Source organism: Callorhinchus milii, unplaced genomic scaffold, assembly GCF_018977255.1.
Source record: "Callorhinchus milii isolate IMCB2004 unplaced genomic scaffold, IMCB_Cmil_1.0 Scaffold1, whole genome shotgun sequence".
NCBI lineage: Eukaryota > Metazoa > Chordata > Chondrichthyes > Chimaeriformes > Callorhinchidae > Callorhinchus > Callorhinchus milii.
In genome coordinates, this window is record NW_024704742.1 from 24,455,195 (window position 1) to 24,469,900 (window position 14,706).

Sequence of the window (14,706 nt, forward strand, 5' to 3'; positions counted from 1 at the left end):
GGGATTATTAGGCGTGTGGAGTAAGGAAACTTGCCCAAGGTTTCGTCCTGCCTGGAATTGAACTCAGGTCTCTCACTTGCAAAGCGAGTGCTCTTACCACTGAGCTACAGGACTCCACAAGTAATATAGTAATACAATGATATACTAATGTACAATACAGTAATATAGTAATACAATGATATACTAATGTACAATACAGTAATATAGTAATACAATGATATACTAATGTACAATACAGTAATATAGTAATACAATGATATACTAATGTACAATACAGTAATATAGTAATGATAAGACAGTCAGTAGGGAAGCCACTGTGATTTATGACAACTGGTTTTATCTACTCAGCAATATTCTGAAATCTGATTTAGATTGATTGGAGTGTGATGACGTGAAACAAATGCAAGCATCAGTGTTAGATTACATCAGTCAGTCTAAACCACATTGATTTCCTGAGCTCTGAAAGAACATTAGATTTTTTAGAGGACCGCTATTGCTACACTTTAGGGGATGTCGGAATGTCACATACCAAAGAGTCACATTTTTACTGCTTCATTTTTACTGATAATAGCACAAAATAATTGCTCAAGTTGCAAAGCACTATTGTGTCAAGGGGATCCAAGTACTTGAAAAGCTTCAAATGTTTTAAATTCGATCATAATTTTGAAGTACTTTTGAATGAACATGAGTTGATGCATCATTTAGCAAATTGACCTAACATTGATTCTGAGGGCACCTTTTTCCCCCATTTCTTTGATGTTTTTTTCTTGGTCAATGATCTCGCCCTTGTAGTTGTTTGAAGCTTCTGCATCAGAGCTCTATGAGTTCAGTTACTTTCTTTGTGAGGTTGAAGCTACAGATGGTTTGGGTGGAGGGGTGGGGGAGAGCCATTGATGCCATTAAAAACATTCACCTACAATGATGTGATTTTTATCAGACTATTAATAATTTGTGATACTCTCACTCAGTGAATTGATTATAATTCACACAAATATTGCAGATAGTGCAATTCAATATTTCTGGGGTTATTGTACCTTTTTTAAGGAAACGTTTTATCATCTGTTTAAAATTTCCTGGTGCAGAGAGTAGCATCAAAATCTCATTTATCATTCCTGAATAATTAAAAGTAATTCAATCTGTTTTGTACCGGAACTTATGCATTTGAGGAACATGGCTAAGTGCTTTATGCTGCAGTTTATTCAGCTGAGGCTATGTTAAAACCAGGAGCAAAATACAATAAAATGGACTGGTGACCTTACTCTAACAGCCCTTCCACAGTGTTTTCAGTTGTAGTGCAGTCATTCTAAAATTAGAACCATGTAGAAAATGCTTGCACAGAGAATCCATGCACTACCCTTGATCTTGTCTCCCTTGATGCTTGGATTTACAGGACAAACAGAGAGATTTGTAGTTCTTTTAAGTGTTAGAATAATTTTGAAAGTGTCTATTTGGATTCTGGAAAACGAGATGTGTTTCTTTTGTCCTGAAGATGTTGGGGGGTTTCAGCTGAATTTTCATTCTGTTTTATTATTCAAACTCAAAATCGCCCGAATGCTAGTACAGCTCTGGGCTGGAGATTTCCATTTGTTCTGTCTATCTTCTTATTTGGTGTCTGTATAAACTGCCTTATTGAGAGTACTTTGAAGCGAGAGAAAGAGTACAGAGTAGATTTACAAGAATGTTCTAATAACAATCTTTGCATTTGGTATAGTACCTTATCATGTTGGAAAGATGTCTCAAAGCATTTCACAGGATTTAATGTGAAATGGAGTGTCTATTTATAGGCAATCGTAGCAGCACAATTGCACACAGAGGTGTCCCACAAACAGCCATGGAGTGAACAACCTTTTTTTTATTTTGGAGAGGATTTGTTGGCCAGGAAGCCGAGAGAAACTCCTTTCTCTCTTCAAGTAGTGCCGTGGGATATTTAACGTTCGCCTGAACAGGCAGACAGGACTTTTGTTCAACGTGTTATCTGAAGGATGGCACCTCCAACAATTCAACACCACATGAATGTTACATTGGAGTATCATCTTAGATTTGAACCTACAACCCTCTGACTCAGAGGCAAGCCAGGCTGACCTTATTATCGGGGATGAGTGGATATAGCTATCGCGATAGATTGGACAAGTTGGAGTTCTTCTCTCTAAAGTTGAGATGATTGAGAGGGGACCTCAATGGAGTGTTCACAATTATGAATGTGATAGGTGGAGTTAAATAATAGGCTATTTAACTTGTTGGCGAGTCCAAAACCAGAGGACATAAATACAAGGCAGTTAGTAGTAATTCTAATACGGAATTTAGCAGGAGCTTCTCCATGCAGAGGGTGGTGAGAATGTGAAATTCGCTGCTGGAAGCTGTGATTGCAGCAAATGCATGAATGTACTTAAGAGACAAACTTGATACATACATGAGGCCAAAGGGAATAGAGGTTATAGGAGAGAATAGGAGGGTGTGAGCGAGCTTGTGTGTCGTATAAACACCAACGTGGACTGATTGGGCCAAGTGGTCTGTTTCACCTTATGCAACTCTGTAACTATATTGAAATAGGTCTATTATCTCTTGGTTGAGATTTTTGTGAGTTGAATAATGATGCAAAGGTTCTTTTTTTAAAAAAAAACAAGCATATTTCTAAACCTATAATAATTTAAAGCATCTTTCACATCTGCAGATCATCTCAAAATGCTTCACAGGATTTATTGCGAAGTGTAATGGCTATTTTGTGGGTGAATGCGGCAGTCAATTTAGACAAACAGCTATAAAGTGAATGACCAATTTTATCTGGGGTTTGTTAGCCAGGAACTCCCTTCTCTTTTCAAATAGTGCAAATGGGATCTTTAATGGCCACCTGAACAGCAAACAGGACCTCAATTTAACATCTCATCTAAAGCAGCTCCTCCAACAATGTAGAGCTCCTCCCAGCACTGGATTGGAGGGTCAATCTGCACTGTAAGCACAACCTTCTGATTCAGTGATAATAATAATAATCCTTGCATTTGATATAGCGCTTTTCATGTCTTCTTGACATCTCAAAGCCCTTCACAGAATAGACTGTAAAGTGAATTGACCGTATATTTGTGGGCGAAACACGGCAGCCAATTGCGCACAGCAGTGTCCCGCAAACAGTCGTGGATTGAAATGACCAATTTATTATTGTTTTTGCTTTTGGAGGGATTATTATTAGGCGTGTGGAGTAAGGAAACTTGCCCAAGGTGAGATGAAAACATATACCAACTGAGCCAGTCTAACATTTTACTGTCTATCATCCATTGATTGCTACCAATGCCAGTCTTTTTACTATGTCTTTAGAAATGGGATTTCCAGTTGTAAGAGATCAAAATAATTGCTATTTTTAGTGACCATCATCTGATAGACACCATTCCTACCGACTTTTAGATAGAAATCAATCACAAAGACAGAAACTATAGATTTAGGTCCTTGTTCCTTCCAGACTTTTAAGTGAACCTTTTTACATATCTTGGTGGATTTGAGTAACACATTTTTCTTGTTCAGTTGCTCCATTATCTCTTTAAAACACATCCAAAAGAAGCTAATCCCATTGCCTCAAATCATGAGAGTCAGAGCTGGTAAAATAAATATGCTACTCCTGTATTTTGAATCTCTTTCAGATGCACTTGGTGATTATTCTGAAAATAGCCCTCAAACATTCGATTTCATGGCCTATTTGGAATGATAATGTCTGCTTAGTCATTTGAGATACAATCAATGCCTTCTTTGTGCAATGAAATTTCAGTCATTCATTGCTACTTTACTGTTGTCTCACTCAAATGTCAAAATTACTGTAAATGGAGTATTTTCTCAATGTACGGGGATAGGGGGGGAATATTGTGAAATATTTCATTTACTTCTCGGGGAACAAAACTGTAAATTTATTCCCCTTATCACAGGCTGCAGGAAACAGGGAGAACCTTTTATTGTCGAGACATGAAGTGATAATCTCTTTCAGCCTTTAAAAGCACTCTTCAGATCATCTTAATCATCTTGAGAATTTAGTACCATCCAAATACACAACAGTACCTGTGTGTTGTGATATGCTGTGTCTCCAATCGATTCCAGAAAAATTCTCCAAACAAATGGGATTAAAACAAATTATGAAGAATTAAATTTATACACGTTTCACATTAAATTTATTTCTTTGCTGATCAATAACAACAACAAAATTACATTTGTATAGTGTCTTTCACGTCAGGAGGATATTCCAAGGTGCTGGACAGTCAAGAGTTTCGGACCTGAGCTGGGGGTTGGGATTGGGGAGGTTGGAGGGCATGGGGGGAAGCAGGGTGATCGAAAGCATGGTCGAAGAGGAGGATTTTGAGATGGGTCTTGAAGGAGGCAAGCGAGGGGGCGAGGCTGAGGGACTGTGGGATGGAGTTCCAGAGGGTGGAGGCAGAGTGGCAAACGGCCCATCTGCCAATAGTGGGGTGAGTGAGGCGGGGGAATGTGAAGCAGGCCGGAGCCCGCTGAATGGAGGGAGCGAGCAGAATGGTAGGAGATTAGGAGGTTACAGAGGTAGGGGGGAGCAAGACCACGGAGGGCTTTGAAGGTGAGAACCAGGATCTTGTACTGTATCCTCTGTGTGATGGGAAGCCAGTGGAGTCGGGCAAGGATGAGGGTGATAGGGTCGTGGAGCCTATTGTGGGAGAGGACACGGGCTGCAGAGATCTGGATGATCTGCAGCTATAGAGGGAGGAGTTGGGGAGGTTGACAAGCAGCGAGTTTGCATAGTCAAGCCTCATTGTAATAAAAGCATATATGAAGTTTCGGCGGCCTGTGGTGTGAGATAATAGTAGAGCCAGGTGATGTTGTGGAGGTGGGGGAAGGCAGAGCGGTTCATGGCACGAATGTGGGGTAGAAAGGATGGTTGAGGGTCAAACAAGAGGAGGGTTTTGAGACGTGCCTTGAAGGAGGCAAAGGAGGGAGCAAGGCAAAGGGAATGTGGGATGGAGTTCCATAGGCAGGGGGCAGAATGGTTGAAGATGGAGTGGGCCGGGCGGGGGACATGAAGCAGGCCAGAGGGTGCTGATTGGAGGGAAAGGACAGATTGATATGGAGTCAGCAGGTCACAAAGGTAAGGAGGGGCAAGGCCGTGGAGGGCCTTGAAGTCGAGGACGAGGATTTTGAACTCTATCCTCTGGGGGATGGGGAGCCAGTGGAGCTGGGTGGGGGTGATGGGTTCACGGAGCCTGGTGCAGGAGAGGACATGAGCGCCAGAGTTGGGAAGGCCGACAAGCAGGGAGTTGGTGTGGTCGACCCTAGATGTGATGAATGTGTGGATAAAGGTTTCGGCGGCCTTTGAGGTAGTGGCAGAGCCGGGCAATATTGCGGAAGTGGGAAAGGCAGAGCGGGTCATGGCACAGATGTGGGGTAGAAGGGCAGTTGAGGGTCAAGCAAGATGACAAGGTTCCAGACTGGCTTAGCAAGGTGGAGTGTGCATCCAAGGAATGGTGGTGCTGTCAGCGCCTGAGATATGGAGGCGCTGACGTGAGCCAATCAGGAGAGTCTCGGTCTTGTTGACATCCAACTGAAGAAAATGAGCTCTCATCCAAGACTTGATGTCCGACAGAGCTCATTTTCTTCAGTGGTCCTGGAGTCAAGGTGGAGGCAGAGAGGTAGAGTTGGGCATCATCCACATACATGTGGAAGTTGACCCCATATCTACGGATGATGTCACCAAGAGGGAGCATATAGATGTTGAAAAGGAGGAGACCAAGGACAGAGCCCTGAGGAACGCCGCACGAGACGGTGCGGGGGCTAGAGGAGAAACTGTTTGTGGAGATGAAGTGGAGGCGGTGTGAGAGGTACGATCTGAACCAGAGTTTTGAAGGTTGAGGTGAGAGGAGAGGTGGTGAATGAGCATAAAGTGGTTGACGGTGTCAAAGGCAGCAGAGAGGTCAAGAAGGACGAGGAGGCAGATGGAGCCCTGGTCACAGATGGACAGAATGTCTTTGGCCCTTTGACCAAGGCTGTTTCTGTGCTGTAGGCGACACGGAAACCCGATTGGAAGGGTTTGTGAAGGGAGTAGTGGGAGAGGAAGGAGCGAAGCTGGGAAGCAACAACAACAACATTTGGATTTAAATAGCGCCCTCCACGCCGGACGGTGTCTCAGAGCTCTTTACAGTAACGGATCCCGGGGCCGAGCCAGGGGGAGGGGGAGAAAGGTGACCAAAGACGCGGTCGAAAAGAAAGGTCTTCAGCAGAAACCTGAAAATGGGAAGGGAGGGAGCGAGGCGAAGGGAGTGAGGAAGGGAGTTCCAGAGCCTCGGGGCATAATGGCTGAAGGCACAGCCACCGAGGGTGGAGTGGAGGACTCGGGGGACGAGGAGGAGGCCAGACCCGGAGGAACGAAGGCAACGGGTACTGTTTTGAGCAACAACTCGTTCCAGGACCTTGGAGAGAAAAGGGAGGTTGGAGAAGGGGTGGTAGTTTGAGAGTAGAGATGAGTCCAGGGAGTTTTTTTTAAGGACAGAAGTGATGACAGTAGTTTTTAATGGGGTGCAAACAGTACCAGTGGACAGGGAGAGGTTTATGATGTCTGTGAGTAGAGGGTCAAGGAGGTGGAGCTGGGAGGTAAGGAGAGGGGTAGGGATGGAGCCAAGGGAGCAGGTGGTCGGTTTCATGCAGGTGATAGTGGTGGTGAGAGAGGAGGGGGAGACAGGTACGAAGGTGTGGAGGGAGAGATGGTTAGGGGCCGGGGGGGAGGGTGAGGTGAGCGGAGTGTAGCAGACAGAAGGGCAGAAGCAGCTGAGCAGATCAACTTTGGATTCAAGGAGGTCCAGCAATGACTCGCAGTTGGTATTAGAGTTGAGGATGGACGAGGGGTGAGAGGGTGGGTGGAAGAGCAGGTTGGTGATGGAGAAGAGGAACCTGGGGTTGAGGCTATTTACTATTTCAATTAGTAAATAGAAAATTGATACAAATGACAGTAAACATTTTCTTGAAGCACATTTTGTGTCAGATCAGTTTTCATCATAGATACCTTTCAGAGTCCTTGCTTGGGGTTATTCACATCTTATCCTTGCATTACATTGATGAATTCCTTAGACGATACAGCCAAAGCCGCTGAAGACGGACACAGGTTAACCTAGGAGCCTGGGTAAATCGGACAAAATGCTCGGGCCCCAATTCATTTGAATTCCTGCTTGTTTAAAATATGACGGTTAATTCGGACAAAAAAAACACATCATCCAGACAAACTGCTGCGCTGGTCACCACTGAGATGGGAGGGCTCAAATTGTGATTGATTAACAAGTTTGGAACTGCTTGTGAATGGATGGAGTACCTCAGAGCCGCCACTAGTTAGTCCCCCTGAAATGAGACATTAAACCAAGGTCTTGTCTACCTATTCAGATGGATATTAAAGATCTCATGATGCTGTTTGAAAAGAGAAGGATGTTTCTCCTCTTGTCCTGGCTAATAATCCCTCAAATGAAATTCTTATTCACTTTATGGCTGTTTGTGGGACATTGCTGTGTGCAAATTGACTGTCACTACACTTTATAGTAGATCATGTGAAGTGCTTTGAGACATCCTCCTGATGTGAAAATCGCTATATCAAATGCAAGGATTTTTTTAAATTTATGCTTCTGGTGCTGACCTGCCCCTGTAGCTTTTAATATTATTGTAACTTTCCCCACCCCCTTTACTGGCCTAATGGTCAAATTCTAAATCCCTAATTGTTTAAGAATTAGAATTAAAATAATGTTTAATGTTAAAGTTTGGCCCGCTTCAGTCACCAGAACTCGATCTGTTTTCCATGTCTGAATTCTGCCCACTCATCCTTTGAAACCCTGCTGTTTTATGTTTTCCCCACCCCACTTTCCTCCCTAATTGTGTTTGAAATAGCATCAATTGAGTTAATGAAAGACATTGACCTCATCAACTGGGCTTTTGCCATTTAGTTTTGTGATTTAGTGAGTGCTGTCTGGGTGTTGAGATATAGTTATCACTGAGAGAAAAATGGGTTCTGTTCGTACTTGGCAGATCCAGCACAATCTGTGCAGATCACAATAAAGTAGGTCGAAATAAGGAGCACATTTTTAATGAGTGTCAATCGGTTGCTGGAAAGCTACTGGTTAGTTTGAAATTGATAATTAGGATCTCTAAAGTACTTGGCTGGTGCTAACCTTAAGCGGCTGGAAAAAAGGTTGCAATTAAGAAATGGTAAGCATTGTATTTCAGTATTGCTTACTCTTGAAGTGCACAGGCAGGCTGGAGGGAATTCTCTGACTTTGCTGGTATATATTGAGTTCAGCAATTTTATTCATGAGCTTGCAGTTGGGGGCCTGGAACAGTCCCAGAACTTTGTTGCTGTGCAGAATGGATGAATGTTAATGGAACAGAGCCTTGACATTTTGATGCGTCCTTATGCAACACCCACACTGGAACAGCCGTTGCAACACTGGATGCTTTGCTTCTAACTGTGCGGATGAAATTCACTGAATTGTCAACATTGACTTTTTTTAAAAAAAATCTGAAGAAAGTGAAATGGCTTAAAAAAAACTGTATTTCTGCCTTTTCAGGTGCCTGCAAAACTACATTCCTGCCCACAGCTTGACTCTTTCTTGCCCAGTGTGTCGTCAGACTTCCATTCTGCCTGAAAAGGGAGTTTCTGCACTACAGAATAACTTTTTCATCACAAACCTGATGGATGTTCTTCAGCGAACTCCTGAGAGCAACAGTGAGGACTCCTCCATTCTGGAGACAGTCACAGCGGTAGCGGCAGGAAAACCCCTTTCCTGCCCAAATCATGATGGAAATGTAAGTTGTGCTCTCTGTTAATTCTCTTTATATTCGGGTTCAGCATTAGTTGAATACAGAGCTTTCTTTCTTTGTTGCTCTGGATTCTAAGATTGCTTATTGGCGACTGTCCTGCTTTGAGGATAGTTTAAATGCTAAAGTTTTAAAATGTATTTATTTGTTTGACTTTGTTTCGCCGTTTGCTTTTGGATTGAATTTTAAGTAGCAGTGATTGTTCTAATCCTTGAAAAATGATTAATTCAAGTTAAAGTAAGCTATAATAATCGGATTGGCACCAGTTACCTCTCACTAATCTGTACTGTGGATTACATCCTATATCCTCAGGAGGGGGTGGGAGGTGCAGCATTTCTTTGGAGCTGAGCTGGCTCTGAGATGATATATCCCAACACACACTCTGGGGTCCCCAAATCTTAGCTCTTGCCAACCTGCGCTAATACTCTCCGGAATTAGGTAAGCAGGCTGTGTCCCTCCAGGGAGTCCACATCCCATTCCAATGAATATCTCTGGAATTTTCCTGCGTAGGTGAGATAAAGATGTTCGGTTTGGATAATACTCTTAAGCATAGTTATAGGTTTCTGCATGTGCCAGGCACCCGGCTGACCCAAATAAATCTTCCTGACTCCCTCTTTCCTTCTCTTACCCCACTCCCATCTTCCCTTTCTCCAATTCAGAAAGTGTTAGTACAAAAAAGGGCTTGAGGCAGTACTGGAGATGATGCTTTCTACAGTGTAGAAACCGAATTGCATTAACTTGTCAAAACCTGGCAGTACACTGTCCCTTCGGTGGTCTGAATACATGCAGAGTGATGGTGAGCACTCTTTGTTATCAAGGTTTTGTAATTTCAAGGCAAATCTGTGGTAGGTAGTGGATGTGTGTACTACTTCTCTGGTTGGGATCCAGGTATCCCAATGGTAGCTGCTGTCATCCCTTTCTTTTGATATACTCGCTGAATTAGTAGCTAGTCAGCATGAGTATTTCCTTAGGGCAAAATGATTTCGGTTAAAATCCTGTTCTTGCCCTTTGCCCCTTCCTGCCTTCCAATGTAACTCCTCTGTCACTGCCTTCTCCCAGGTGATGGACTTTTACTGCCAGTCCTGCGAGACTGCAATGTGTCATGAATGCACCGAGGGTGAACATGCTGAGCATCCAACTGTTCCCCTTAAAGATGTAGTGGAGCAGCACAAAGCGTCCCTGCAGACTCAACTGGAATCCGTCAAACAGAGGTAAGTGTGGTGCGTGGACCGCTTAGCTGTTGATTGCACCATGGTTTGCTAGAGATTTGCAGTGTTTTGTAATAACCCTTGACTGACCACCTTCTTTATCTGGGCACCTTGTGTTTTCAAGGTTAGAAATAAATTCACTTCTCTATCTATAGCATCTTGCAAAAGTGTAAATTGGGATATGTAGTTTAATTTAGTCATAGAATGCCATACACCTAACACAGAAGGAATTCATTCTGACCCCCATATAAGAAGTGGTGCTGAAAGGCAGGAGTTTTTTCTTCTGCATATTCTCACACTTACATTTAAGGCACTGCAATAACTGAGGCCAGCTCCTGTTTTTTTTCTTTGCAAAATTAGTGGCATGGATTGCACTTCAAAATAACTCCTCTCTCTTTACCAATGAGGCAAAAGAGTGTTGCAATACATCAACAACAACAACTTGCACTTAAATAGCACCCTCCACGTAGGGTAGTGTCTCAGAGCGCTTAAAAGTGGCGGAGCCTGACTCTGAGCTGGGGGGAGTGGGGAGGTGGCCATAAGCACAGTCGAGTAGGAAAGTCTTCAGGTGAGACTTAAAAAGAGGGGAGAGAGGGGGCAAGGTGGAGGGATTGAGGGAGAGTGTTCCAAAGTTTTGGGGCATAGTGGCTGAAAGCACGACCTCTGATGGTGGGACGGAGGGTGCGCGGGACGAGTAGGAGGCCCACTCCTCATTAATTGGTAAAGATGTTGGTTAGACACTTACTTGGAGAGGACAAGTTTGCAGGGCTATGGGGAGAATGCGGGGGAGTGGGATTGATTTGGATAGCTCTTTTCAAAGAGCCGGCATAGACACGATGGTCCGAAAGGCCTCTTTCTGTGCTGTATGATTCTATGCACATCCTACCTTATCTATGAAACCATCTTGCCTTGAGCAGGACTGTCAATTTAGATTCCGTTTTTAAATTTCTGTACCCACAGTCATTTTGATGCTTTCACTTTTGGTGCGAATACAAAATAACCGTGGCTTTTAGATGAATGCAAATTTCATGGGTTGAAACTGCTACGTCCTTCGCTCATTCAGCAGTCGCTGGGTTCTTTCTGTGCTTGTCCCAGCTGTACCTTTTCAAAAGAAGTGAAAGGATGATCAAGTGATGTGAACTGTTTTGTCCAGTAAATGACCTTTGTTAGTTCACACTCCACTCATTCTGATGTAATGGGAGCAGGCAGAACGGTAAGAACAAGGAGGTGCAAGGGTATTCTTTTCTACACTGATTTTAAAAAAAAAAGCCGTCATTGTCTTGTTAAAAAAGAATTGTCTCAGCATTATAGCCACAACCTACCATCTGCTCATTACCAGGAGCTATCGGGGTATTCCATCAATTCTACTGCAACTGAGAATAACGGGATGTTCAAAATGAAGCTTGTATTACTTGAAATTTTTTGCAAGGATCTTAAAATTCAGCAACACAAATCGTTGCAAATGGATGATGCACTGCAACCTATTGCCGATCATCTTGCGAACGCTGCCGCTATTTAATTAGCACACTGCGAATCTGCCATTATTGGAGAGTGAAATGTCTATCCAAGTCACAAGGAGCTGCAAAGATACAATCCAGTAATTAGCAACCTGCTGCTTTAAATCCCCTTTTTGGCCCTTGAAGTTTCAGGGATTGTATCTTCTCACATTTTGCATTCCATGCAGTTTTGCATTAAGGGCTGATATATTATGCACAGGACAATTAGAATATTGCCTACTTCTACTTTTTGCTGCTGTTTTGCCCTTCAAGGTGAGAAATTTAGAGACGTCTGTGTGGTGTAAAATGCACTCAAATAAACGTTTCTTAGTCAACAATATTTCCCACTGCACTAAAATAAAAGTTCCCTTTTCCAACAATGACCACTGTTCACAGTATCTCAACGGCTCGCCCAGCTTACCAATAGACAATACCAACTCTCACAAGTCTACTTTGAAGTCTCCACATGACTAATTACGATAGAGACCAAGATGTGCTTTGTGCTGTGGATGTATCTGTTTGTAAATGGGTGTCCCACAGTGGAGTTTTTCATCTTGCATTGGATTTTAGGTGAAAGGATTATATTCTAACTAAATGTACCATGAATGAAATGTTTCTTATTTAGTGATTGTGTTGGGATTGCTGAAATCAATTTAAAAACTGCCTTGATAGCAATGCATTGCTTTGTTCTTTTTGGTTTACTGTTAACCCCAAGATGCATCTTATAAAGATTTAAGTAGAGATGTATTTAATGCAAATTGATTTGTGTTGTTAATAATCCTGTCAATTTGATAGATCGTGTCAGCTGGCATCAATGCAATGTATTAATAATTTGATTGAGGATTTATTGATTTTTTTTTGCTTTGAGTGGATTTAGAAGAATTGATCTTTTACAAGGTGCACATCATTCCGTCATGGTTACTTTATACCTCAGTATTATTGAAGACCCAGAAATAAACTGTACTCAAATATCACTGGTTGTAGAGCTATCTTTGTGTTTCTGTCTATAAATGATACTGATAATGCTCTCTGATTGCAAGTTGTTTTAAACTTGAGGTTGGATTTGTTCTGACTTCAGGAGCAATCTCAAGTAAAATACAAGATTGTAACTACTGTAATCAATCCTGACCCTATATAATGCCACAGAGGCAACAAACAAAGGAAATTACGTAAGAATATATGACCTATTTCAATCACTTCACTTTGACAGACATTTGCTCTTGAACTCAACCCCTACTATATGTGCTATTTATTTCTAGAAACCTGGTTAGTGTTGCATTCTAATCTGTTTTCCCCCAAAATACCACCATGCATTTGCTTGTTTCTGCTCATAGATCAAACCACTCATCCGTGGTACCGTTCTAGTAAATTGCCTCTTTACCCTGATATTTTTTCTAATCTGGGGACCTAATCTGGAACTCCCTGCTTCAAATCCCTCGTTCCCTCTTTAATCTTTGAATCCCACCTGAACACCTACCCTTTTGACTTGGCCTATGGCCATCTTCCCCCTTTTCCCTCACTCAGCATCCAATCCTGCCACTATGCAACACTAAAGAAGATATCCTCTGTGAAAGGTGCTACACAAATTGTTGGCGGTTTGTTAATGTTGAGCAGGATTGAGGCGCATCAGTCCCACATTTTCTGCTCCCTTCACTTATTACTGTCCAACGCCCCTTTGCACTTGCTGAGGCTCTCTTCTCTTTGCTGATTTCAGACATTTTCACCCTGAACACACACCCTGAACTTTCTTTGTCAGTTTTTGTCTCTTCACTCTCGTGTCCATCTTCTTTATGCCCGCTCTGTCCTATCCCAAAATACTCCAGCCTATTGCTGGTCCCAGTCACTGTTCCTCTATCCCCAGCTGGCTGTCATAGATCTCCATCCATTTTACCTTTTTGTAAAATTTATATTTTTTTATTGCATCTTCCTCTTCCACAGATTGAAACCTATCCCAGCTATAATAGGAGAGAAATTCCTCCTGCTGCTCCGTGTAGCATGATATATTGTTCTCATGGGAAGTTTTGCATTCAAATGTACAATGTAATCTCTATTTAGTGGGAGTAATTTCAACTGAGGTGTTACAGGCATCTTGCCCCTGTATTCAAAGCTAGTTGAGTTTTACTCTGCATTGGGAATTAATCGCAATGGGCTCAATCCTACACTGATTACTAAAAATAGTGACCTTTTCACTCTTATTTTTACATTATGGCATTTCTCATTAAGAAGCCGTTAAAAAGACTAGATTTCAGTATTTTGCATGTGCTAGATAGAACCTAGCAATCATTACTGAAAAACAATTTCAAGGTTTGGACCGCACACATCATCGGAGGCTACTTGTCTTGAATGTCTATTTCAGTGCGGTGTATGTACTCTTTTTTAAATTTAGGCGGGGGGGTGATTTTTTTAGCTAGGTGATGGGAGGGTGGGGAGAAGAAGAGAAATGAGCAGAAATATACAATCAACTCACCTTACAGTCTTGATGATGTGGTAAGGAACTATAGCAAATGCAACCATTATTATTATTAACTAACCTTGTTTGGCAATCCATTCCCAGGCTGCCTGAATTAGACTCTGCTCTGAGTTTCCTCTCAGAAATCTTGCAAGATCTGACCAACGAGAAAGTAAGCATCGAAGAAGAAATCCATGCCACATTTGATGAGCTCCAAAAGACACTGAATGTACGAAAGAGTGTTCTTCTTATGGAACTGGAGGTCACCTATGGTGTTAAACAGAAAGTAAGGAAACATATTTATTTATTAGCGCATTGATGGTCAGTGAAGAAAAGTATAATTGGTTATGTAGGCTCTTGCTTTCATAAGCTGTATTTCTTCCATCACTGCTGATTTAGATAAAAATGAAGTAGCCTAAGTACAATTATTAACATTCTAACTTTCACTGGAATGAAGAATTAGCACAATCCTAGTTGCTTCAAGCTAAGCTGTTATCCCACGTTAAAGTAGATTGAATTTTTCAAAGGCAGCAAGATGTTTATGAGAGAACCTAGAAAGCTCTCTCAGCAGATCAACTGCATAAGGGACCCATCACATAACAATAATATAATAATAATCCTTGCATTTGATATAGCGCTTTTCATGTCTTCTAGACGTCCCAAAGCGCCTCACAGAATATACTGTAAAGTGAATTGACTGTATATTTGTGGGCGAACGCGGCAGCCAATTGTGCACAGCAGTGTCCCACAAACAGTCGTGGAT

The 14,706-nt window shown here is 42.3% G+C and overlaps 1 protein-coding gene across 3 annotated transcripts in view; it reads left to right on the forward strand.

Moving 5' to 3' along the window:
- The window catches only part of trim2a (tripartite motif containing 2a), a 51,308-nt gene that overhangs the window by 22,126 nt on the left and 14,476 nt on the right, over positions 1-14,706 (forward strand). For all 3 annotated transcript variants that reach the window (XM_007903990.2, XM_007903992.2, XM_007903991.2), the window contains exons 3-5: positions 8,541-8,778; positions 9,850-10,001; positions 14,049-14,229. In XM_007903990.2, coding sequence (XP_007902181.1) covers positions 8,541-8,778; positions 9,850-10,001; positions 14,049-14,229 — 571 coding nt within the window. The remainder of the gene's footprint in view (positions 1-8,540; positions 8,779-9,849; positions 10,002-14,048; positions 14,230-14,706) is intronic.